At 40.4% G+C, this 24,690-nt stretch overlaps 1 protein-coding gene across 4 annotated transcripts in view; it reads left to right on the top strand.

Moving 5' to 3' along the window:
• KLHL29 (kelch like family member 29) overlaps positions 1-24,690 on the top strand; it is a 406,206-nt gene that overhangs the window by 327,346 nt on the left and 54,170 nt on the right. For all 4 annotated transcript variants that reach the window (XM_048297613.1, XM_048297610.1, XM_048297612.1 and 1 more), the window contains 2 exons: positions 7,714-7,852; positions 22,687-22,886. In XM_048297613.1, the coding sequence (XP_048153570.1) occupies positions 7,714-7,852; positions 22,687-22,886 (339 nt within the window). The remainder of the gene's footprint in view (positions 1-7,713; positions 7,853-22,686; positions 22,887-24,690) is intronic.

The raw sequence follows: 24,690 nt of genomic DNA, 5'->3' as shown, positions 1-24,690 counted from the left end.
CCAGACTGGCAGTTTGCTGGGATCTCCTGGGCTTTGTTTGCCTTGGCCAACATAGAACAGGCTGCAGCCAACTTTGTATTTAATCAGGGGTGAATCCTGAAAAAACCCGGATCCTGATATAGGAAGCTACATCTTTATCTCAACATCTTAGTGTGTATTTTTATGTTAGGTCCTTTGGTCTTGCTGCCTGTCCTTACATGGATCACAGTGTGTGTTGGAAAATAAAAGAGACAAAATTGTCACTGTATTCTTTTCTCATTCTTTGCATCCATATATGTAATATAAACGCAGTTCATTTTCAAACCTGGTCACATATGCTCACTGTGCATTTGTAACCCTGTTTGATTATAAATTAGCAGGCATGGATACCATTGAAGACTTTACCTCATAAATCAAAGCAGCAAAGGCATTCTAGCCCCCAGATTCCCTTTTTTATTATTTTAATGCATAACTGTGGTACCAAAATCTCTCTAAAGTTGCATTTAAAGCATTTTTTTTCTAGAGATTAAGGGTATAGTTAGTCTCTGAATAAATTCAGAAAATATGTTGAAATAGTTCTGTGGCCTAATACAGGGAAATATCAACTCTGTAATGTGTGAAGGCAGCCTTGAGGTGCTTCCTAATGTCAGTTCCAGTGATGATAATAGCCTGAAAATTAGTTTCAAAACATGATATAGTGACTTCCCTGAGTTTTTAGTATATTTAGAAAGGTTCCATTCACACATGGAGTTGCAGTTGTCTTCCTCAAATGAGTAATCACCACAGCTAAATTTGTTGATCCTTTCTCATCATAAGGTGAGAAGAATTTGTCTATATGAACAACAAAAAATTATTTAGCACAACAGGACATCTCATTGCCAACAATCCTTTGAGTAGAATTATCATATACAGCCACATACGTGTTATTCAGCAGGATTTAAAAATATTTTCCAACTCTGCAGCATCTGTTACTGTTTTCTTTAGCAGCACAGGTGTCTAACAGTGTCAACACAACGAAGATCTAGACAGGTTGGTCTGCACTACAAAGTCCTACTGCCGTGGCTGTATCAGCTTGGAGTATGACAACTTCACACCTTGCATTTCACATTGCTGTGCTGACAAAACCCAGCAGAAGATGACTCTCGTTGCCTTTTGTTCAGGGGCTGGTGTAGCTGTGCCAGTAGTGATACCTCTCCATCAGCATATGCTCCATCTTCGCCAGGGTGTGTAGCTGGGTAGCACAGGCTCGGCAGGGCACGGCCTCGCGGTGCTCCTGCAGTCAGTATTGAGCTTTTCTCAGCTCATTTTATCTGGCTTAATGGCTTAGGAAAGCAAAATATGCAGGAGGTAGCCAGAACCAGTCAAGCATTTTCACATGTGTTTGGTGCGGGATGGTGTCCTGTATGAATAGAGACTGTGAGAGGAGGACTGGGCACACCAGTATCATGCAGACAGTATTTTGCACCTCCATCCCAAGCCTTGAGCAGCCTTGGCTCTTTGCAGTACAGTACAGAGTGAGAGCGCTTCACCATTTGTCTGCCTCTCCCACCTCTCCAATAAAGGATCCTTGCATAGGCAGTCCCTGCTTTCTTACACCCCCTTCTCCTTCTGCTCTTGATAAAGAAGTTCAACTAAAATTGAGATCCAATAAGAAAAAAAAGGTGAAAGTATTTATCTGCAACCGATTAGTTCTCACCTTCTGCAAAAAGAAATGACTGTCTGGTCCCAACTAATTATTTAATCTCCCTTGGAAATCCCTGGGGAGAGACACTACATCCTACCTGTCTAAGCACACAGAACAGGTTGTGTTGTGCCTGAGATGGGTTCCGTCTCTATTCGATTGCAGAGACAGTCCAGGTAACCGAATGTATAATCTTCAGGGTCCAGGAAGGAAACTGAAGATCACAGGGTAGTATTGGGTATTAAGAAAAAGTTCTTCACCTAGAGGGTGGTCAGGCACTGGAACAGGCTTCCCAGGGCAGTGGTCACAGCATCAAGCCTGACAGAGCTCAAGTGTTCAGACAGCACTCTCAGGTACATGGTGTGATTCTTGGGGCTGTCCTGTGCAGGGCTGGGAGCTGGACTCAATGATCTTTGTGGGTCCCTTCCTGAAACATCCTCATCTGTTAATGAATCTCGCCAGGGTTCACTCATTTCCCTTTCCCTCTTCCTTTCAGGCCAAAAGAGGTTAAAAGACGTATTTCTTATCCTCAGTCCCAAGTAGAAAGCTGTTCTCCAGAGGTGTGCGCTTGTCTTCACACCACATGGAATATGCTGTAGCTGATTTTTGTATTTGTCCACTGGGAAATAACTAACCCCCATCCTGAACATCATGGGAGACCCTAAGGGATGGATGATGTTCATCCTGGTCTGCCAGGTCAGGGTGTTTGGAGGAGTAGAGAACAGCATCAGCCACTGCAGTGCAGAGTGTGGCTGCTTAACTTCATCAGCCTGGCCTAATGAGGCAGCTGGATATTGAGTTGTTGCCTCTCTGCAGCTGCTTCAAGCCATGTATCAACAGCACAAGGGAACATTCAGCAGGTTCTTGGGGTACTCTCCAGGCTTGGGGGTTCTCTGTGTGTCTGTGGATGTTGTGGTGAGGAGAAGGAGAGACTTGTCAAAGTGGGAAAAATCCTGAGTTCTTGTGTGGTTCACATAGGAAGGGTTCACCATGGTAAACTCCTTCCTGTCACTCACAGCTCTAGTTTGACTCCTACATCTTCTGCCTCATGATTTAGTTTCTTGTATCTACACATGCTCTACCACTATCAAAATAAGCAAGTGTGGGCAGTGCTGGCACTTAATGGTTAAAATTATTGTTTTGCATAACTAGAGCATAACCTTGGGAATTAATCTCCATACCTATTAAGGGAAGAAGGTAATTGGATTTTCCTCCTAGTAACTTTTCTTGGCTTTCCCACATTTTCTGTCCCAATCATGAAAGCATGAGCCTGTGTGAGCAAGCATTGGTCTCTTGCACATTCTTCACAAGAATAATTAGTGATGTTTCATGAGTTACCCTTTGCAGTTTTATAAGAGGTTAGTTTTCCCAAGTAAATTTTTTAAAATGCTGTTTGCAAAAATTGTTCTTCTATAATTTATGGCTCATTATATTTTAACTGTTGCTGCCCCCTTTTAAAGCTTTATCTATTCAGTTTTAAGTAAAGAGTTCTTTACTAAAAATGGAAAGAAACCTGAGAGCTTCCATTGTGCCAGGGGAATGTGCATTAGAGAGGGTCTTTAAGTATCCAGTCTCCACTGTGCTTAAAATACAGAATAAATAAACTTTGGGAATAAGTTCCTTGTTCGTTTTTATTTCTGATCATAAGTAATTTTTAAAAAAATACTCACTATATAATTTCTTTTCCCTTTACTTGATCTACACTATTACAGAGTTGTGCTTGATCCTGTATTGTTCCAAGGCTTGCGGGCTCTTTAGTTTAATTTGTAATTTGTCCATTAATTAAGAGGGAGAAAAAGTGGTGTGATCACTGGAGCTGGGGACCAAGAATCAAAGCTTCTGAGTTCATCCTGGCTCTGTTCCTGACCTGAGGAAAGTCACTTATACCTTCTGACCTATATTATCTCTGGGACTCTCAACATAATTACATTAAATGCCCCCAAGCAATGATACCAATGATGCTGATAATGGCAAGACAGAAAGTGCTGCCTTTCACAAGCTCCACAGAGATGTTCATGTTCAGTTGCAGGTTTCAGGTCAAGTCCCCTTTAGGTTCAGCCACTGCATAGCTCATGTAATTTTGGGGTGTCTATTGTGCAGTTCTTTATGAAGAAAGTACTCAACCAGTCTTTCACTGAGAATGACTTAGCATCAGTAGTGATGAAGGAGACAGAAAGGACTGGCTTGGTTTCTGTCATTCCAGTGTGTGTGTGCACCTGTGGCAAGAAGGGAAAATCCCTTGCACTAGGGTAGAGCACTGGCTGTAATTCACTGAGGAGAAGGAACATCAGTGCTCACACTGCTGAAACCTTGCACTTTAACTGTCCTTGCACTTCATTTTTACTTGGATCTCTTAAAAAAACAAAAAGTCAAATGAGGGGGAAAAAAAAAACCAAAGAAAATAAAGTCTGCTAGAACAAAGAAACGAGAGGGATAAATAACCAGTAGGAAATTCCCAGCACATCCCTTTTTGAAGGCTTCAGGAAATTCCATTTGTTGGAGGAAATGCTGAAAATTAGGAAGAGCCCAGAAGAGGGACTAGCCGGAGACAGCTGAGGTCATTTTTCACTGCCAGGACTGCACTGTGTTGTTTCTTCTTTTACAACTCATCGGCAGGCATTATTACCTGGTGAAAAAATTTGTTTTGCAACTCATCCTGAGTCCTCATAAATCATTAATGCCTGGCTAAGCACAGTGTGAGCATTACAAATACTCTGAGAATGAGGGCCCTTTCTGATATAACCTTGTGTCCAATACTAATGCCTGCTAGTTATTTAGTAATACAAAGGAGCCTGAGAGAGGAAGATCGATGAATCAATGCAGTCTCCTGACCTCCTCTCCACCTGCCTCTCTTTCTAGTTCAGATACTGAGCTGCAAAAATTCAGAACTGTTCATAGTCATCTCTCTGTAGACAGCACTATAACAATTTAGGGGAACAAGGAGGGAATCACGGCCTCCAAATGTCTGTAGGAAAAAGAGGAGTTTCAGTTTCTGATTAGAACTTGTTCTCATTTCTGAGTTTTTATGAGCCAAATTGCACCACTGCTCCAGACCTGTTTTCTGGTTTGCATCCCTTAATGAGTGCATGCAGCATAAAGCACATTCAAGTGTGTAAGGAGCATAGATAGAAGCTGTGCCCAGGACTGAGTGTAAATAAAGGGTGCTCAGCAAGTCCAAATAATGAGCCCATTAGCTGGGGGAGCTGTCTGGGGACTTAAGGTTCTCAAACCAGCTCTCACAGTGCTGGAGGCAGCACAGAGAGCACAACATCAACAGGTGCAGTGGCTGAGCTTTGTTTCCTGCTTTTCAGTAATCTTGGCCACAGTCAGGAGTTCAAGGATGGTCTGTACTGTCCTGCTTACCCTGAGCTCACTTTCCAACACCTCCAGCCCATTCAAGAGTATAACTAAAATCTGTTTCCTCTCCTCTCCTCTCCTCTCCTCTCCTCTCCTCTCCTCTCCTCTCCTCTCCTCTCCTCTCCTCTCCTCTCCTCTCCTCTCCTCTCCTTTCCTGTTCTAAAGCACAGGATTCATCTGTGCAGTTGTTATTCATACAGTTGTGCCCTTTGAACACCATAATAATTGATCATGAGCTCTAAAAGAGGGAGATGGAATGAGGTGAGGTGGAGATTGACCCTTTGTGTAAGCGTAATCTTAGACTTGTATGACTTAGTCATGGATGGAGCCCTTGCCCTGAAAGGCTTCTGCAAGGAAGGTTGTAAAGTCACAGATACAAGAGAAATGGAACTTCAATAGGAACTTAGGAAGAGTGCAGATGGGGGTGAAGGACAGTGGTTGGGTAAGTTTGAAAAGGGGAGAGAGTATCAGAAAGTTTAGAGGAAAGAGTAACAGTCTTTAAGACATGAAATGATAGAAAATTGGTGTGAGGAAAATGGCGTTGCTGTAAATGAAAGTGGGGAAATGGACCAAGACAGAAAAAGGAAAAAATTTGTTCATGTGTGAAAAAGGACAGAAAAATGCTTCCTCCACAAATACATGCAACTGATAAAGCACCTGGTGCTATTCCTGTGAAACCAGAGACCTCAGTCACTTTGGCCCCCAGTCAAGTAGAACACCCCTTTTTCCCAAACCATCCTCCGTCTTTAGCTGAGGCCCGAAGTGTTCATTGTGCAGTGAGACCCCAGGCATCACACCTCCAGCAAAAGCCTGAGACTTCCCTGCACAGGAGTGAACATTCAGATCCCATTTTGGGTTTTTCTCAAAATGTATCATTGTGCTTTACCTCAGCTGAATTTGTTAAAAATAGTCCCTGCTATAGCACCCACAGGACAGAGTGGTTTATTTTCCCCTATTATAGATCTGACAAAAGCCTGCTGTTATTTCTGTGCCCTCTTTAATGATCTGCTTCCTCTCTGGAGAGCACTGACCCATTTCAGCACAGAATAATTAGCCTTTCAGACACTACTGTGTTTCCATTAAATAGACATAAATGTGCAAGGTGACATTTATTTACTTAGGCCTGAAAAATACGCACCACATATGTTGGGGCTTGGGAGAGCTTCAATTTCTTTTCATGAAACAGTTGCATATTTGCATGCTTTTGTGTCATTAAACACTAGTGCTTTGCTGAAATGATTCCTGTTGAGCTTCCTTGGGGAATCAGGAGAACCCAGGGATTATTTGAGTCTGTGTTTCACAATAAGACCCTTTGGCAGTGCTTTGGCAGCTCTTGCTCAAGCCTGACAGTAGCTTTGAGCACAGTTAGAGTTACACACCTTTGAGGTCCCTTTTGCTTCATGTAAGGACTCGATGTAAGGAACTGTTGTTGATTTACAGATCTGTCTGAAGAGAAATGTGTTCAGGGTGTTACACTGAGGAAATGAGAACCTTGACCTATTGCAAACATAAAATAAACCCTAAGTCCTTTAGTATTTAAAATCAGGTCTTCTGTCATCTTGATCACCAGCTTCTGAACTGCCAGGCTATTGCCCAGGTGAAAAGTATATTATTCATCTTGATAGCCACTTTGGTCTGCAAAGTTGGAGGGAAGTCTTAGCCTTAAAAGTCCAGGCAGCATATAAAACACATAGGTTGCTTAGTAGTTCGCATCCCCACATGGAGACGTGGCACACTATCATTTCATACTGTTAGCACCAATAGGCTCTATAAAAGGAGGCATCATGCAAGGTAGGTGCTTTATTGCAGGATGGAAACACTTTCATAGGTTATTTTAATCATTATGATTCTTTCATGATGTGTGAAAGTTGATTGTTGCTGTAAATGAAGCCGTTGAAGGCTAAAAAATAAAAATGCTGTGATGGTAAAAATCCTTGGAGTGCGAAAAATGGGAATTGCTATAAAAGGCAGTAATTTATTCTCTGCATGAGATTCTTCTTTATCATAAGGATGCTTTTAAGCTAATTCTGAAACATATACAATTGTAGTCTATATAGCTGAGGTATATGGCAAGGTGCATTGATAATTTAGCTAATTTTTTATGCACTGTAATTTATATATTATTTAGAACTGCTATTTTATTCTGTTACCAGAGAGGCTTAACACATTTTTACTATGTTAAGGATAAATTATTTTTGCAGGTCTTGTGGTTTTATTATTTTGACCCATATCCAATTCATATTGCATCATAATACCATTTTTACTAATATTATTCTAGTATGTTCAAAACTTATTTCCATTTGGATAGAAATTCATTAGCTCTTGATTTTGATTATAACAAATTATTTTAACTTTTCTGTGATAATGCATTCTCTGTGTTTCTGATTTGCTAATGCTGAAATATTTTATTTTCATTTTTAACCCTTCCAAATTTAGGAATTGTTTTTGCTTTTTTTTCTATGTATATATATTTCAGTTGTTTAGACCTACTGGTTCCTGCTTTTTTCTTTTTCTTTTTTTTAATATATTACATTTGTAACTTCTGACTGTCTGTGTTGAGCCAATCTTACCAACAAAAATATAAATTGTTTCCTGTTTCTCTACTTCTTTACAAAAAAAAAAATGAAAAGTAAAAAGTAAAAATAAAAAAACTCTTAATGGGAACCCTGGCACTGTCTGTCTTCTCTGTTCTGCAGAAATGTTGAAGGAGTTGAACCAGCAACGCAGAGCGAAAGAGTTTACAGACCTGAAAATTATTGTTGAAGGCAAAGAGTTTGAAGTCCACCAAAATGTTCTAGCTTCCTGCAGCTTGTATTTCAAGGACCTGATTAAAAGGTTTGCCTTCCTTCCAGCTGTGATCTGCTCTGTTCTTTTGTAGGGCGCATTTGTGTCGCTTTTTTTTCCTCCCCTCTCTTGCAGGTTTATGAAGATTGAATCTCCTGTCACAGAGCCAGTAGCCATTCTTTCCACCTCCTCTGAATGTATTTCCAAACTGAGACTCAGATCCATTTGTTACACATCTGACTCGTACAGTGTAATTATTTCTGATGAGTAGAGGCTGGTTTTGGCCGAAGAAAGTGTTCCACCACTGAGAGATCTAAGATTTAAACTCCACTGCTAATGGTGATTCAGTCCACAACTAAAAACCGCTGCTGTCGATGTTTGCAAGGGACTCTGTCACACACAACAAAAGTCTGTGCTTCAGGCTGCAAAAAGCCATCAGCGTTCAGGTGAATGGTGCTGAGACATCATGCAAATAAAGCATTTGGAGTATTGTAATCCCTTCACCCTGAAATCTTTGTTACATGCTTTTGTGTGGCTTTTATGGGCAAAGGGATTGATATTTTTATTATTTGGGGACTTTAAAAAGAAGAAAAGACAGCTGATTAATTTCTCTAGAAAAGATTGGAAATAAGATGATTTTCTGGTCAAAATGTAGCTCGGTCTGCATGTTGGACTAACAGTAGCTTTTTCATACAAACACTCCAGCTTAGGGTAGGTACAGGATGTACATTTTCTAAACGTCATGTCTCCACCTTCGCATTTTCCCCCCTGTTTCTAGCTGATTGATTCTAAACAGTGCATGATAATCTTTTTTTTTCCATTACATTGATTTTTCAATTTGTATGCTTCATATACTTGTATAGGAGTAAATTGGTACTCTTGTATTATTACTAAGTTAGAGTAGCAAGTAGGGAGAAAAAAACCATGAGGATAACTTTCATTTTTCCCTCAATCATCAGCAAATTAATGCAGCTGCTGATTTTGCCTTGCAGTATTTTCCTGAGCAGACTGAGCCTGGACTGTGCTAAAAAATGGGATTAAAGAACATTTTGCTTGCTTCAAATCCTGTATTTAAATTTTGCCAACTAACACAATAGTGACTGTATTTTATTTCAGGATGGCATATTGGCTGGTATCTCCTTTCAGTGTATTGTGTCCTTTTGCACAAAGCTGGTTCTATAATTATGGATATATATTACATTTCTATGATATAACTGTACTGACTGCCTTATCAATTATTCATAAAAAATATGTTGGCCTAGGAAGCATGTCTTTTCCCCTCTGTAAATCTAATGATAGCTAGCAGTAGCTATGCCAGATCTCTCCTGTCCTTTCTCTTCTGTCTGCTCATTATTATTTAATTGTTAAGGCTACAGTATATGCTTTTCAGGGTGATAAAGAATAGGAAATTTCCTCTACAGGAAAAGAAAAATCTTAGAACAAACTTACAGAAATAAATCACTGACTGTCCAAAGACTGTCATTTGAATTTTGCTGTGAAGACATCTGCTTGTGTGCAGAAGTCACCAGGTAGCATCTATTTCTAGAAGCACACACACTGATGAATCTTGCTGCTTTATTATTTAGTTGTCAAATGCAGATATACTTTAGGTTGAGCACTGCTCTGTTATGAACTTAGTTAAAGCAATAAAAAAAATTAAAACCCTAGATCTTGTGAAAGAAAAAGCCTAGGTTTCAGCATGTATTGTCTTTCAGCTGCCCACATAAGGCTTGAATGCATCACAAGAAAAAAATAGTGCAAGGTTTAGCCTGTTTGCTAAACTCACCACTTTTTGCCTTCTTTCACATCAGCAGCAGCAATAAATATTCCAGAGGTCGATTTGTGTCCACCATCAGGTCTCTCCATCCCAGTCGTCTTCCATATATAACCTCAATTGCACACATGTAACCTTGATGGAGGCTAATGGAGTTGCACAGGTGTATCCAAGGCAAAAATACCTTTATTACTGATGATGATGCTTGAATAAGAAAAAATTCAGCTTGATGTCAAGTTGAGTTTGCAAAACTGTCAGGTGAGAAAAATAAATATTCACCTGTAAACTGAGCAAGTGTGTCTTTGCAAAACAATAAACTCAGGGCTATGGGGTGGAATTTCTAAAGACTTGCTTTTTGTAGGATATTTGCAGTGTAAAGCCTTGTCCTTTCTCAAATCCCGTGGAAGTCAAGGGCTCAGGTTGCAAGAGGCACTCAATTTTTTGTGGGATTGTGCCCTTAATAATACAGAATCATTATAGTTCATAGAGTTAGACTGTTTATAGATACGATACATCTAGAATCCTCTATGATATTTGTTAGCAGCTCCTTTGAGACAGCGCTTAAAGCTTTATGTGATTTATATTGTACTCCTTGTGTTATTACAGAAATCAAAACAAGAAATGGCAGTTTTTCTTAAAGAACAAAAGAGATCTCTTTATATTAAATATAATAGAAAGGCCATTTCAATCACTGCAAGCCGGGGTTAAACCCTAGTGTCATTCCAACCAAAGGCACCAATGTGTCACCAGAAACATCAATAAGAAGATCTATTCATGAAGGTGCTATGTACATCTATTGAACCATGCAGAAATAGAATCTTTCAGAGTATTTACTTTGGCTTATTATTTGCCACAGGCTGGTTATTATTAACCTCATATTCTGCCATTGATTCCACTATGTGTTCAAGTTGGTATCTGATGGTAGAATAGCAAGTAGTGTCTCAAAAGAATAAAAGAGAAATGTTCAAAATCAAATAAGATCAATTATTTCCTTCTCAAAATAAAACCAAAATACAGATAAAAAACATAATAGGACAAGAGTTATTGCTCATCTTGAGGAAGGCTATTTGATGAGAATTAGTCATAGCAGAGAAGAAAATATGTTGTTTTTATTGCACTGATAAAAAGATGATAAGCAGGTTTGATTGTCCAAAACAATTCTAAAGTTATTTACTAAACAAATTTGGTAATGAGAGTGCACTTTGAAATCCCTTTAGTTTCTCAGAAAATGGCTAATCCTGTGCTGAGCATTCTGCTCCTCATCCAGAAAATTCTTCATTCCATGTGTTTTATCTTTCAAATATATGATCCCTTTTGAGCTTGGGTAGTCCAGTCCTGAGCCTAAGCCAGGACTTGGTGTTCATCTCCCTTCCAACAGCAACTGACCACGGAAAAAAATCTCAGCCCTTTTCAGTGCAAAATCATCTGTAAAGGATTGGGTGTATTAGGAACAGCAGGTGTGAAATGTTCCTCATACCTGTTCCACGTGGCTGTGTCCATGAAGGGAGGAGGGTAAGGTTCAGCAGAAGGGTGGGGATCCATACAGGACTGCTGCAGTGTAGGGCTTCAGGAGAACATGGATGATAACAGCAGCTGAACTGGGGCTCTCTGTTCCCCTAATGGCCACCTTGTATGTTTTGAGTGCACCGCCAACCACATTGACTTCAGCCTGCTCAACTTGGCTACTTATGGAATCAGCCATTTCAAAACAAGGGCTTAATTTATGGTACAAACAATGAAGATAAGAACCTTGAAGGCTTCTTGAAGGATCTTTTTCTCCTAATTCAGGTTCCTATGTGTAGGCAGGTCCCCATGACCAATGAGAGGTGCTTATCTCTCGCATTAGGTAACCAATATTTAGGTCCAAGGTTGGCATCTAAGACGGGCTAGGTCTAACCTCACCTTCTCAACTGTTGCTACAGTCTGCAGAGAGGGAGACAGACCTGTCAAAGAGGCAACTCCTGTCCCCACAAAATAGGTGTCTAAGAGATAAGGTGAAGGAGGAGCCATCCCCCTTTACTATGAAAGAGAGGGTGATTTGCAGAGACAGTGAACTTATGATGGGTGTTCCATTCCTTCCCTTAGGAGTCCAGCCTAAGCTGGCTGTCTAGACTTCTCTGCAGTTGGGAGGAAAGACAGGAGTGGTCTGCAGGACGATATATCCCACCTTACGATAAATAGCATGAATTGCCTTCTGGAAGTGCTCATTTTTCATGACCCAGAGAAAAAGACCAACCTGAATCATAGTTGACTAAAAGGACATGAATGATTTCTTATGGAAACTAGTGTTTTTCTTAATGGCACATACTTATGCTTATATGTGTACACAGAAAAAAAAGAGACAGATCCAGATCCATCAAAAAACCCATCTCCAAAATGTGCCTCTTGCAGAGCACAGATTTTCTGATTTAAAACATTCTTGGTTTTTGGGGAGGAAAAAAATGAGCTCTGGTTTTGTATCTGCCCTAGAAGAAATGGTGGAAGGCGGGTGGGTGTGGGTGTGTATGTTCTGGGAGGAAGGAACGAATGGAAAATCTCATGAAGAGCCATCTTTTTTATTCCCAGCTGTATTTGGGATAGACAAATGCAGCTGCTGAATAAATGGAATTTCTGATATTTCCGTAACAAAGAAATGTTTCACCAGAACATTTTAATTTGCTGCTTTCTTCTTCTTAACCCAGAGTACTGGAATCTCTACTAAATATGACATTATTAAAAGGAAGCACTTGACATAAAAGTCTCTTCTTGGCCAAAATGCTTGCTTTTATAAGCAAGCTTTTACAAGTAGACTTCTCTCTGGTCATTTACTAAAGATACACAGATCTTGTCCTCCAGCTTTATCTTTTCAAGATTAGATTTTAATGATGCTTTCTAATCTTTTAAGTCATCTTGGGTGCCTGATTCCACTGGCACAGAGCAGTAAGTCACATGTACAAAGAGATTCTGTCACAAGAAGTAGTATTTTGGATGCATTGTAATCTGGCCGTGCTATGTTCATCCTTCTTTTCCTGCATAGCAGAGCAAGTGACTTCATGGCCAAATTGCTTTTCCACCATACCTTGCCTTTTTTTCAAGTCTTCAGAGTTTTTGTTTGTTCTGTTGGGTTTTTTTTCTAGAGTGGGGCTGTATATACACTCTGAGGGCTTGAAGGCAGGGCAGGACAAGTAAAGCATTTAGGGTGAGAAGACCAAATTCCTCTTGCTTTACACCTACGCAGAAGACGAGGATGTCATTCTGCGTTTTACACCATTGTGTGGAAAGGGAGCATTTGGATGCACAACAGAGAAACCTGCCACTATCCATCTGAAACAGCCTGACAAAACTGCAAAAGCATTTAGGTGTCTGGAAAACAGACTGTCTGGTTTGTGTTTACGTTCTTAAAAACCCAAAATGAGAAATAGCAGATGAAAGAAAACTCCACTCTTGGTGACCCCTTCATGTTTTCTTGCTTATTAAGAATCCTGCTTTTAACTCTGCGAGAGGAGCAGGCAGCATTTCCACATCTGCACACTTCAGCTCCATTGTAGAACAGAAAGAATGTGGAAACAAACTATAATGTGTAGTTGAAAACAGAGAAACAGGGAGTTAAAGATACGATGTTTGTTTCAGTGCCAGGAGAGCTGCATTGTGCCTAGAGAGAGAGCACCAGGAGTTTCTGTGAAACCATTTAAACCATGAGAACAGGAGGTCGCCTGGGAGTGTAAAATATCCTTCACCCTTTACTGCCAGGGGACAGGTGTAAATTGTGCTGTGGACAAAGTTTCTCTCTTAAACGAGGCAGTGATAATTGCTGTGTGTTGGGCACCAGATCTTGGCATAGGACACAGCTCCCTGCTCTGGGTGGCCCATTTCCATGAGCGCTACGCTCGCTCTGCCTGCCCAGGCAGCCGTCCGCCCGCCCCTCGGAGCTCCCTGCTGGGCTTCAAATTTCGCAGCTGCCAGACCTTGGAAAACATGTTTTCATCAAGCAAAAATGTATGGTCTTCTACATAAATGAATGGCAGCTTACAAATATTCAGTGGTGTTCTGCACTGCCACAAAACCCACCGCAGGTGTCACAGCCTGGCTGTTTCCAGCCCTGAAGCATGGCTCTGGATTAGGAGGGTGAGTGGCTTGGGCTGGATGCTGCTCTGAAAGGAGGGGCAGAGCAATGTGCCCTACTCTGAAGAGAAACCCTGGCAAGGAGGACAGAAAAGCTCCTTCTCAAGCCTCAAGGTGCAGCACAGAAATTAAACTGCTGCTGTGTAATGGCAGCAGTTCACAGAGGCACCAAGCAGATCCCTGAACCTCTCACTCCTCTCTCTCATTGACAGCATCTCTCTGTTTACTGTAGCTGGGGCTTCTTGCTCCTGTAATTTCTAGACTCAACCACAAATTCTGCAAATCTTACCCAAGGAATGACAGACTAATCACCTCTCTTGCTCCAGCTGTACCCATCCACAAGCCACGCAGCTGTCATGCAACATCTCATGAAATGCTGGTGCAGGTGACCTATCTGTACTTAATTACATCTCACATCCCTGCCTAGGCTTAACTCTGTTAAATTTAGGGATGAAAGGGAACAGTTACCTAACAAGGTGCAGTTCGAGATAAATGAATCAAAAACAACAGATAAAAAAAACTTCCATGGCATAGAAACAGGAGCCATGTTCTTGAAAACTGTCTTTTTTGGGCCAATTCCAAAAGCCAGTCTTGCTCTAAAACAAGGGTAATCAAATCTCCAACTCCAACTTGCTTGTAGATAGCTCCAGGGATCAATAGTTCACTCTTTTCATTTATATCATCAAGGATTAGCCATTGCTGGATTGGGATAATGAATTTGAATTAATATGACCAGGTTATGATCATGTCTGACCGCAGTGCCTCTTTTTGCTTGCACAGTGCTGAGCTTTGGTGTCTGAAATACTCAGAACAGTTCTCTGCAGTGTGGGTGGGCAGGGACTGATGGGGTGAGAAGAGCCACGTGCCCTTTCCTGCCTATACTGTGGCCATAGGTGATGTGCTGTTGTGCCTTTCACTGATGTCTCTGAATCTAAAAATACTGTAGAAAAGCACTAGCAACACCCTGTAGCTGCAGGAGAAAGAACCAGTGCCTGACAGAATTAATTCTAATTACTGAAATGCTGATTGGGATCTTCGGGCACTGCCATAATCATAGTAGTAATAATAAATAATAATCGTGGTTATCATTATTTTATTATTGTTTTCCCTCTAGACATTGCAATGATGAGAAAGAGTCTTGGATAGACTACCTAGATAATTACTTGTATAAATTTCACCACATTCCTAAGAAATAGATTTATTAGCTGCATGCCAGCTCTGTGCTAAGCTGGTTTTTGATGGTGTAATAAATATCATTAAAAGAAATCAGATAGGAGTTGGGTAAGGGTTTGGGCTTTAAGTTTGATGAGAATAAATTTTTTATTCTGTCAACTTACTTTTAATCTTCCTTCCTATATAATCCCCTAGAACCTGCTTGCATTTTTTATTTACCTTTAACAAATAGTAGCTCTCACCCAGGTTGTTTTGCCACTGAATTAGGCTGCCAGAGATACTTGGAACAAGTTAGATCCCACGCTATTAATAAGTTGGCCCAGTTTTTTTGCTTCTCCACTAGTACCTTGCGAGATGCAGTTTATTCTCAGTCCCTAGCAAAAGTCTAGGTCATGAAACACTGTTCTTCCAAGGGCACTTGCTATTCACTTCTTCATTCACTTGCCAGTCGTTTAAGCCAGCATCTTCAAACTCGTCATCTTCTTTCTTAAATCTCAGCAGGGAGCCAGATTTGCGCCTCCGACTGTGATCTCCGACACTGTAGCGTTACAGGCTGCCGCTGATCCCGCCTTTAGAAATGGTCCTGGCTGAGCATTTAGATTGTGTTCCATCAGTGAATGGCATTAAGGGTATATAGGAAACGTGGCTCTTTTGTTTGCTTTATTTTATTCTGGCCATGTTGTCCATGAACAAAAGCATTTGCTCTTAATCCCATTGCTCGTCTTGGTTTGTAATGATCATTTCTGTGATGGTGAATTAGCAGGAGCTGCTGGTGCGTGCCCGAGCACACAGCCATTAATTTTCCTGATTTTCTTCTGATAGAGCAGGTGCAAACCAGCAGCATTTGACTCTAATAAGTTACACTAGTCTTGCCAGATTTCGTTTGCCTGGAACAAGGAACATTATTTGTATCAACATCCTGATAAAAAGTGAGCAAATGGATTTGTTGGTCAGGTAAATTTTCCTGATGAATTTGCAAGCCTGTGTTTAAACAATGTAATTTATTTAATCTTGTGATTTTACTAGTTCTTTATTGTAATCATACAACAGCACCAATAGAGTACATGTTTTCTTCTCTCATGAGACAGATGGATAGTGACTGAGGCTCAAAGATAATATTTATCTGCAAGATAGAATAACGAAGGCAGAGATTTGCAAGTTAATACATTTTGAGCTGATAAAACAATTCCAAAGGAGAAGCGATGCTGGGTAGTAATTTTTTTTTTTTTTTAAATCCTGTTTAATAAAACATTCAGTGCCTTATGACATACGTATTGCAATGATGTTGCTCTACAAATGTCCCTTCCTGTCATCATTTACATGATTGATTACCTTGAAGCTGCATAAACTTGTATAACTCAGTAAATAACCTATTACCTCAGTATGCACGTGTTTCTTGGTGCGTGGAAATATGTGTTGTATGTTTGGGCATCTATGCTTTTATATCTCATGAACATGTAATTACGATAAATCAAGATATTCAGTACGAAATACGACTTTTCATGTAGAATGCTGTGTCTGATCTGTACGTAGCTGAAGGTTGGCTATAATTTATCAAAGTTTCTTTTTTGCTTCTCCCAAGATGCATAGACATATGGGTTTTGAACCATTAATGACTCTGAAGACCATAAAAAATCAAATAGTGGACAGTTAAGATGCAGCATCATTGCACTCTCTTCTTTGCCTGGAGTTTCAGTGCTTTAAGGATTAAAGTATAAAGTTCCACAATAAACAAGATGTTCAGTCTAAATTGTGTCGACTTGAACAGCAGTTTCTAATGAGCACACAGACTCTTAAGCCTCATGAGAAGCTGTCTACCCCAGTCTGGAGTCCTTTCTTTGGTAATCAAAATAATTTGACAGAGATAAAAAGAAGTAGCTTTTCTTCAGTTAAGTGCTTCATCTTACATGAAAATCTTGGATTTCCTGTTTTCTGGAGTCCTAAATACTGTCCAGGGAACAAAGCAATTTAATTTGATTTTTTTTTATTATCCTGTCTATCTTGGTAGAAAATATATTGCTCTCTTATTATGGGAACACAATTACTGTAGGGTAAACATTTATATTCCTAATTATGAAAACAAGCCAGCAAGATCAGGATGTTGAGCTGATAGAGCAAATCCTGGGAGGGTGTTGGGGTGGAGAGGCTAGAAGGCATCTGGGTGACAGGACAGGCCATTGCTTTGGTCCATGCAGGGAGGGACCAGCCCCAAAACAGGGGCTTCAGTTTCCTCAGTCCAGGGTGGAGCTGGAGATCCTGCCTGCTGCTAGCAATCCTGCAGCCTCCCATCAGCTCAAACGTGCTATTAGTGGATGAGATTCAGATCCCTGAGTTGTGTGAGACCCTGAGCCATAAATAGTCAAAGACAACAATTTTTTTTTTATTACACTACCAAAATGAGCGTGTTTTCCTGTTTCTTAAAGATAGATTCTGAGTGAAATATGAAGAAAATTGAGGTCATATTATGGAGCTAGCTCTTTGCTGCTGTCTCCTGCTGGGAGAAGCAGGTAGTGGCAGTAGGCTCACAGAGGGACCTTGGAGAGGCAAAAGGAAAAAGATGTACACCAAGTCCCACTTGCCCAGGGAAATATCACAAATAACAATTCTTAATGTGTCTTTATTTTAAAAGATAATCATTTGTTTCAGTGCCCTTTTGGAGCACAAAGCTTAAATATACGTCATACCTCTGAGTCTACGACACAGTGAGTCATATGGCATCGAATGTAAATAGGTGTCACAAACTGTGTAAGTCCTCCTGTTCCCAACCAGGCAGCCTGGGTGGAAGCTGAACCAACTGTTCCTAGGCAGTAATGTACATTTACATAAAATATTTCACATTTTTCATGTTTATTCCGTGCAGATGGCTCCATTTTGAACATCCAGAATTTGTTTTGACTTTGCGACTGTAGCTTGTAAACAGAGCATTGGCTGGCATCTGCACCGGGTATAGGTAGCTTTTCGTATTTGATCTAAAATTGAGTGAAGCTGTAGCCAAACCATTAGTCAGTCAAAATAATGTTGCAAGCCAGTTAAAGGCAGCATATCCAAACCATGAGGGAAGGCTGAATGAGAGGCGGTAGCGCTGTCCATAAATTGACAAATTGATGCGCTCGCGGTGTTTCACTTACACAGCTACTTTAGCCAGACTCTAAATGTGGCTTTGCAAATCAAGGCATCTCACTATTAAATGTTTGAACAGAATCACACAGACGTTCTGTTATGGGAATGTGTTGATACAAATAATGCAGGAAAAACACATAGATACACATCTATTTATAACTCAAGATGCAGAAAACTTCAGTTGCATCACTATTAAGCATGAAAGCACTATGGCTGATTCTTGTCTATGTGTATTACATGTTTGGAAATGATTTTCAAGGACAAATGAATACCAAAAAATGTAAATTCCTCTACTTTTTCTTTTGTCATTTCCACTACTAGATCTTGCAGATGGGGTATTAGGGTTATTTTTCTTGCTATCAAGTATTTAAACATTTTTTCTCTTTCCTATATATTAGCTAACAGAAAGGGACACTGATTCTGATTTGTTATTTGAGAGTGTAATCAAGCCATCTTTTGCTTTAAAGGGTTCCCTGTGCCTTTGTCTTCTCCAGTTGAAGCAATTAAATTGAAGGATAAGTAGCCAGACTGTTCAAAGGCATTGGCTTGATTTCGTTAGACTTAATTATTCCAGACAATGCAGAATATTTTTCAGTAACTCCCCCCTTACCCATTCAGAGTATATCTGTGCTTCCTGCTTATCTGCAGGTTCAGTTCTGCTTGCACATTGCTCAGGTCTATCACCTTGCTGAGAAATACATGATTTGTAAATCTGAAAGAATTCCCCAACAGCTACCATAAAATTAAGCTGTTAAAGAGCTCTTGGAGCTTGTTTAAATGTAGACCTAAACAAATCTCTTTGCTGTTTAGCTCAAGATAAATCTTTTTAAAAGTCCTGTTCTAAATCACTTCCCAATTTTAATGAGTTTATATATCAGCCTTTGCCAGATTTTTACTGTAGCTTTTCTCCAAGATTATAACCATGATAAAGTAAGGACTAAAATTGTTTATTATATATTATTCTTCAGAAGCAAAACTTTTTCCCCCAGAGGCTGTTGGGAGAGCTATTGATTTTCTGCCACAATGTGAAATGTGTGACCTTTATAATATGAGCAATGATTACAAGGCCAATAAAATGACATCATTCTGTTTAAACTTTAGAGTTCGCCAGGCGAATAGCAGAATGTGCCACATTTAATGATGTCCATGGACGATAAGAGTGCATTGGCTGGCTTCAGGTGAGACTGAAACATGAAGGAGGCAGGCTCTCAATCCCCAAAACACCTGATGTTTATGCCAGGAGTTGGGGAACAGGAGTGTATGTACCAGGTAGAACTGTGACTTTTCCCAGCCCTTAAGGCAGGAAGTCGGGGCTTTTCTGGTAACAGACTTCTCTAAATGTTTGCATTTACTGATGTCACCAACAAAACTCCTCCTGTTGAGACACAGGATGAGCTATTTGGGGAACAACTCTATATATTGCTACAGATTTTCCCAAATACACTGCATATGCATTTACAAGACTAAATTCTATTCTTGTAATACAGCTTTAGCCACTTCCTTGCAGTTCCTCTAGAGGAGCCGAGAGAAGACTCTGTCCCAAATAGATGAATTATGCACATCATTATGCACAGGGCATATGATATTCTAATACGTGTGAAAACAAGGAACACAGAAACCTTTAGTCAGGCTTTGAGGGGGATGCTACAACCAAATTCACTGAAATAATTTCATAAAGAAGTCTATGGAATTTCCCTTTTCAGTCACATCAGTCTGTTTCCCCACATTATGGTCTTCTCTTCCTTCAAATGCTTATTTTTGATCCATTAGGACCTGCTTCAGCCAATTCCCTGCCCATTCTCCAGCCTATACCAAGCCAGATCCCTGGTGTGGAAGCCAGGGTAGCTGTGATTTCCCTGTGCAGGCTGTATCCAGGCTGTACTCAGTATTTGATCCAGCCAAACGTGGAGCCAAAGGGCTCGCTGCGTAGAAAGCACAAGCAAAACAGCACAACACATTCAAGGCATTGCAGAGGCAGGAATAGGGATAATTTTCTTTCCCATTTCTGGCTCATTGTGTAATATCAATAATCTCTGTAGCTTTGTATTATACTTGCCGTAAGTGGCTCTAGTGATTGATTAAACACCTTAGCTTTTCTTTGGCATTTAATCAATTGCAGCAGCAGTTTATTGCTCGGTGTATTACAAAGTAAAAGAGATTATTACTTAATTATTGTGAAAAATAGCAGCTTGCAGTTGTTGCTAGCATGGGTACGTGTCTGCGCTGACACTGGTGTCACATCATCCTTTCCTTTGTGCCTCCTGGTCTCCGCGCTGGGTGCGATTGTGTGATTCCCAGCGGATCACACGCAGTCCTTCCCACAGCCAGTGCCAACACAGTGCAATTAGTGGCGTTAAATAAATAATTGCTTATGGTAGGGCTTCCCACAGTGCAAAGAGCTCGACTCTGTCGCTTGCTGAGTACCTCCTGAGTACGCCTGAAATTTTAGGTGGTGTGTTTATTACCCAGCCCATGTGAAAATGAGCTTACTGTCAGGTACAAACCACTTCTGGGAGCAGTTCAGCAAGAATTGCATCAGTGCCAACAGGTATTTTGACAGCCCAGAGTGCAGCACCAGATGTATGTACAACTGGAGATAAACCAGATATGGGGCATATTATTGGGGTGGGAGTGTGAGAAAGGAAAAAACCCAACATTTTGTCACATCCTCTTGAGGATCTAGGAAATGGCAACTCTTCTGTTTTGCCACCGGAGATTTTCTGCCTCGGATGCAGAATTGAATCCACGTGCAAGAGTTCAGAAAGAATACTGTGGTGTGATAAAGCATAAGGATTCAGGGTAGCATACACCTCTGTGCTTGTAGGCGTACAACAAGTGTCATGATCAGTATGTGTTCTTAGCATCTGCATGTGGGATAGGGTCTAACACACCTGTGTTGCTATGCAAAGGGACAGTTCAATATTCAGAATTTTAAAAATGGGGTTTAATTCCTTGGTTTGCTCCTGACTCTGTGATCATAGGCAAATGATTTTGTCTCCTTGTGCCTCAGTTTCCTCCTGTGAATGGGAGTAACCATTGTTCACTACCTTAGAGAAGACTGTGAAATTAGGGACTGCTAGCTGATCCTCCATTGAAGATGAAACCTCTTTAAAGCCTTGATCCTGCAGAGATTCGTATGAATTAAAGCTGTGCCCTTGACTTGACTAGGGCTGGTCAATGGAAGACCAGTGACAAAGCATCCACTGCAAATTTTAAGCATTTTCCCAAATAACTTCAGATGTTGCTGGGGCATGTGGTTGGGGTGTTGTGTGGGAAGAAAACTGAACCTCGTATGTTGTTTATTTTTCTTCTGTGATGGTAGTAGAGGTCTGACCATCGCCTTTGTAGGCAGCAGTGTGAACCCAAGAGGTTGGTAGTGCTCATGGTAGCTTTCACTCACGCTTCAAGCTGGTGTTGCCTGTGAATAGTGATGCTTTGGCCAGTCCTTATCTGTCACGCTGCATTGTGTGCCAGTTTTGTGTCACTCGTGCAATGGCTTTTGCAAGTACTCGAGCAGAATTGGAGCGAGCAGACGTTGACTGTCCAGTGGCAGACACAAAGCTCATGTTTCTTTGAGAAGGTGCTGGATGGTCCTAACCATTAAAAGAGTTTATTTTCTTACTCCAACAGATTTCCCCTCCCCTCCTTGATGTTACCAAATTTATCATCACTTTTGTCTTTCAGGTGTAACCTGTGTTTAGTGTTGCAGACACATCAGCCATGCATTAAGAACTGGGCCCTTACTTTAATTCAGTATTACTTTCTTTTTGTCCAATAATTTCACAAGCACTAATGCACACTTCAAATGCAGGAGATACTTTGATCCCCAAATTGTTCAGCACTTCATGCAGGAAAAACCGTAGGCCACAGTCATGAAACTCCTAGAGGATGGCTGCTGGCTTCCTGTGGCAGAGCTGGTTGTTGTTTTCCCCCCTCTCCCTTCTTTGCTCTAACCATTTTGTCTGTCTAGCTTGTCTTGTATTCAGTTTTCAAAGCAATTGCCATGAAGGGCTTCCTTTTTTTAGTGCCTAAAAGGGAACAATAGATTTTTAGAATAAGCATATATTATATTATATATGGCCATCTGTATACCACAGATATCGAATTGATCATATCTATAATTTAATATAACATACTGAGAAGTTCAGGCTAAATAGGAATTTGGTTTTTTTTTTTACTATTTTTTAATGAAAAGGTCTTTAAATGTATCCTTAAGTGCACATGACATCTAAAATTATTCCAGTGCTGGATTCTTGAAAAAGTGGATGACCTTTTCTCTTGAAATTGGAGAGTGGTTTTTCCTTCACGGTTATATTATTCACAGACTATGACATGTTAACCAAGATGTTAAAATGTATTGTTTCCCTTTGAAAGCTAAGCCCATTCCTCATTTTCATTAATGTTGGATCACTCATTTTCCTTTTTCTTTTTTTTCCTTTCTTTTCCTTTCCTTTTCTTTTGCAACTGTTTTTGCATGAAAATGCAAAGTAGCAATAAACAGATTTTTTGTAAGACTTGCTTTAAGACTCTTCTCTTTCAGATCCAGTTAAAGTTTTTAAGTTCAGTTATTTTAAATTCATATTCTTCAGTTCCGTAAACAAAAATAATGGAGAAATGTAATGAGGTGCAAAGCGATTTTCTAGCCCTCACTAATCAATAAAAGCCAAAAAAATGGGGATGGTGTAATGTCCATAATTTAATTGTCTGCTGTTACCAGGTCACCACGAGACAGCAGCAGAAGCGGGGAGAAGCTGGAATTGGCCATGTCCAACCTCACTGCGGATGTCCTGGAGTTACTCCTGGAGTTTGTTTATACAGGTTCTTTGATAATAGATTCAGCCAATGCAAAAACCCTACTGGAAGCTGCCAGCAAGTTCCAGTTTCATACTTTCTGTAAAGTCTGCGTTTCATTTCTAGGTAAGAATCACTGCATCTAGTGAGGCTTTAAGATCTTGTGTTAATGTTTGTAAACCTTTGAACAATTCTTAAAAGACAAGGAAGAAACCCAAGATGAAACAGAGTAAAATAAAGTAAAGCATCATTAATTTGATTTGTGATTTGATTTTCAAATGCTGACGTGATGGCCAGTGGAAAATGGTCTAGAGAAGTGTAGCCTGTTGCTTGAGTGGCAACAGCTTTCGTATCTTGGATAACCTGTTTTGTTGAATCTTGTTCTATACTTGCAATCTTGGTGACATTTTGTTTCCCAGAGGATATACCTGCATAGATACCAGGCTGTAACACACAGGTTGCTTATAACTGTGACAGCATATTTGGGGTTCTACACCAGGCCAGCTTGGTCATACACCAAAAAGAGTTTGGAGGTGGGCTCCAATGGATGAAGAACTCCTGCAAATCTGCAAAAAAAAGAAGGACTGCATTGCAATATCTGCAATTTTCTTGCATTTGTGAGAAAGTCCTTTACATGTCAAGTGTTCCAGGTTCAATGTTCATGGAGTTTGTTACTGCATACAGAGCTATGCCCTGATGTCATCCCAAAGGTGGGTGGAAGGAAAGGTTGCTGTGCCCACCCCTGGTAACTGGCATGCCCTGTGTGCATGGGGAGCATTTGTCTCAGTGAGGGTCTACAGAGCAACATCTTCATCAGTGCCTCGGTCCATCCTCTCGTGGCTATGAGAACTTCATTCTTCTTGCCAGAAGCACTGTATCATCCTGCTCCTTTCACTTTCCCTCTGCTTTCCAGCAGGGAGTATTTCAAAACAGTCCAAGATTTCCAGCTCAGCTAAGCTTTACTGGCCTGAACTGGAACCAGACAGACCAGGCACAGCAGAAGAGGAGCCAGAACTGGAGCTCAGCTGAAACACACTGGTTCAAATTCCTGTCTGTACCACAAGCCACTCCTTCACTGTCATAGCTGTAATATCAGTTTATGAGACAGTAATAATTTTAAAATTATTAACACAAATATATTTTTAAAAAAAAATTGATCTTGATATTATATGAGTTACTTCCCAGGTATAAGTACCAGATAACCTTTTTTTGACATCTGATTTCTGCTTGGGCTTCCTCAACTCCCAGCTTGGTGAGGGAGACATCATTTCCTCTGAAGCCCAGATGAGCTGTTCTTCCTGGGAAGTTCTCATTTAAAATTGACATCTACTATTACAGAACGTGGAAGATGAGAGTTTACAAAATGTTGCACTCAAAAAACAAGAACAACAAAAAACCCTCAAATGAGTCCAGTTTACTGCTGTGTTAATTTTCAGTGCTAAGCCAGCCTGCTGGCCAGATGAGTGGTGTGACTAGGCTGGTACAATGCAGGCATCAGTAAAGAATCTCTGGCATTGTATTCTTTCCAACTTTTTATATGCCCCTTATTTCAAAGTCTGTTCTCAAATGGGTGGGTACTGGTGATGTGAAATTTATGCTTTGCAATCCTACCATGTAAACTGTGCAATTTGAATGAGGCTTTGGCTCTGGCATTGCTTGCTCCCAGCTTCCCTTCACCACCTTTTTACAGTGATTAGAACTTGCAGCCTTTCCAGAAACACAGGATGTGTTTAAGTTGTGCTATCACTGAAGATTCAGCCACAAAACCAAAATACACTTATTTCATTGTATCAGTGTGAGAGTTCTCTTTTCTGATAGTTAATATTTTAATTCAGTGAACCATGTTATGATATGAAATAGTAGAGTTGGTTATAAGTTCAGTGATATATGGAGAGTCACTGGAACTTTGTATTCTCATTTGGAGAATTCA

The sequence above is a fragment of the Corvus hawaiiensis genome, chromosome 3 (assembly GCF_020740725.1).
Source record: "Corvus hawaiiensis isolate bCorHaw1 chromosome 3, bCorHaw1.pri.cur, whole genome shotgun sequence".
Classification (NCBI taxonomy): domain Eukaryota; kingdom Metazoa; phylum Chordata; class Aves; order Passeriformes; family Corvidae; genus Corvus; species Corvus hawaiiensis.
Note: the sequence above shows the minus strand (reverse complement) of the source record. Positions and strands in the feature narration are given on the sequence as shown.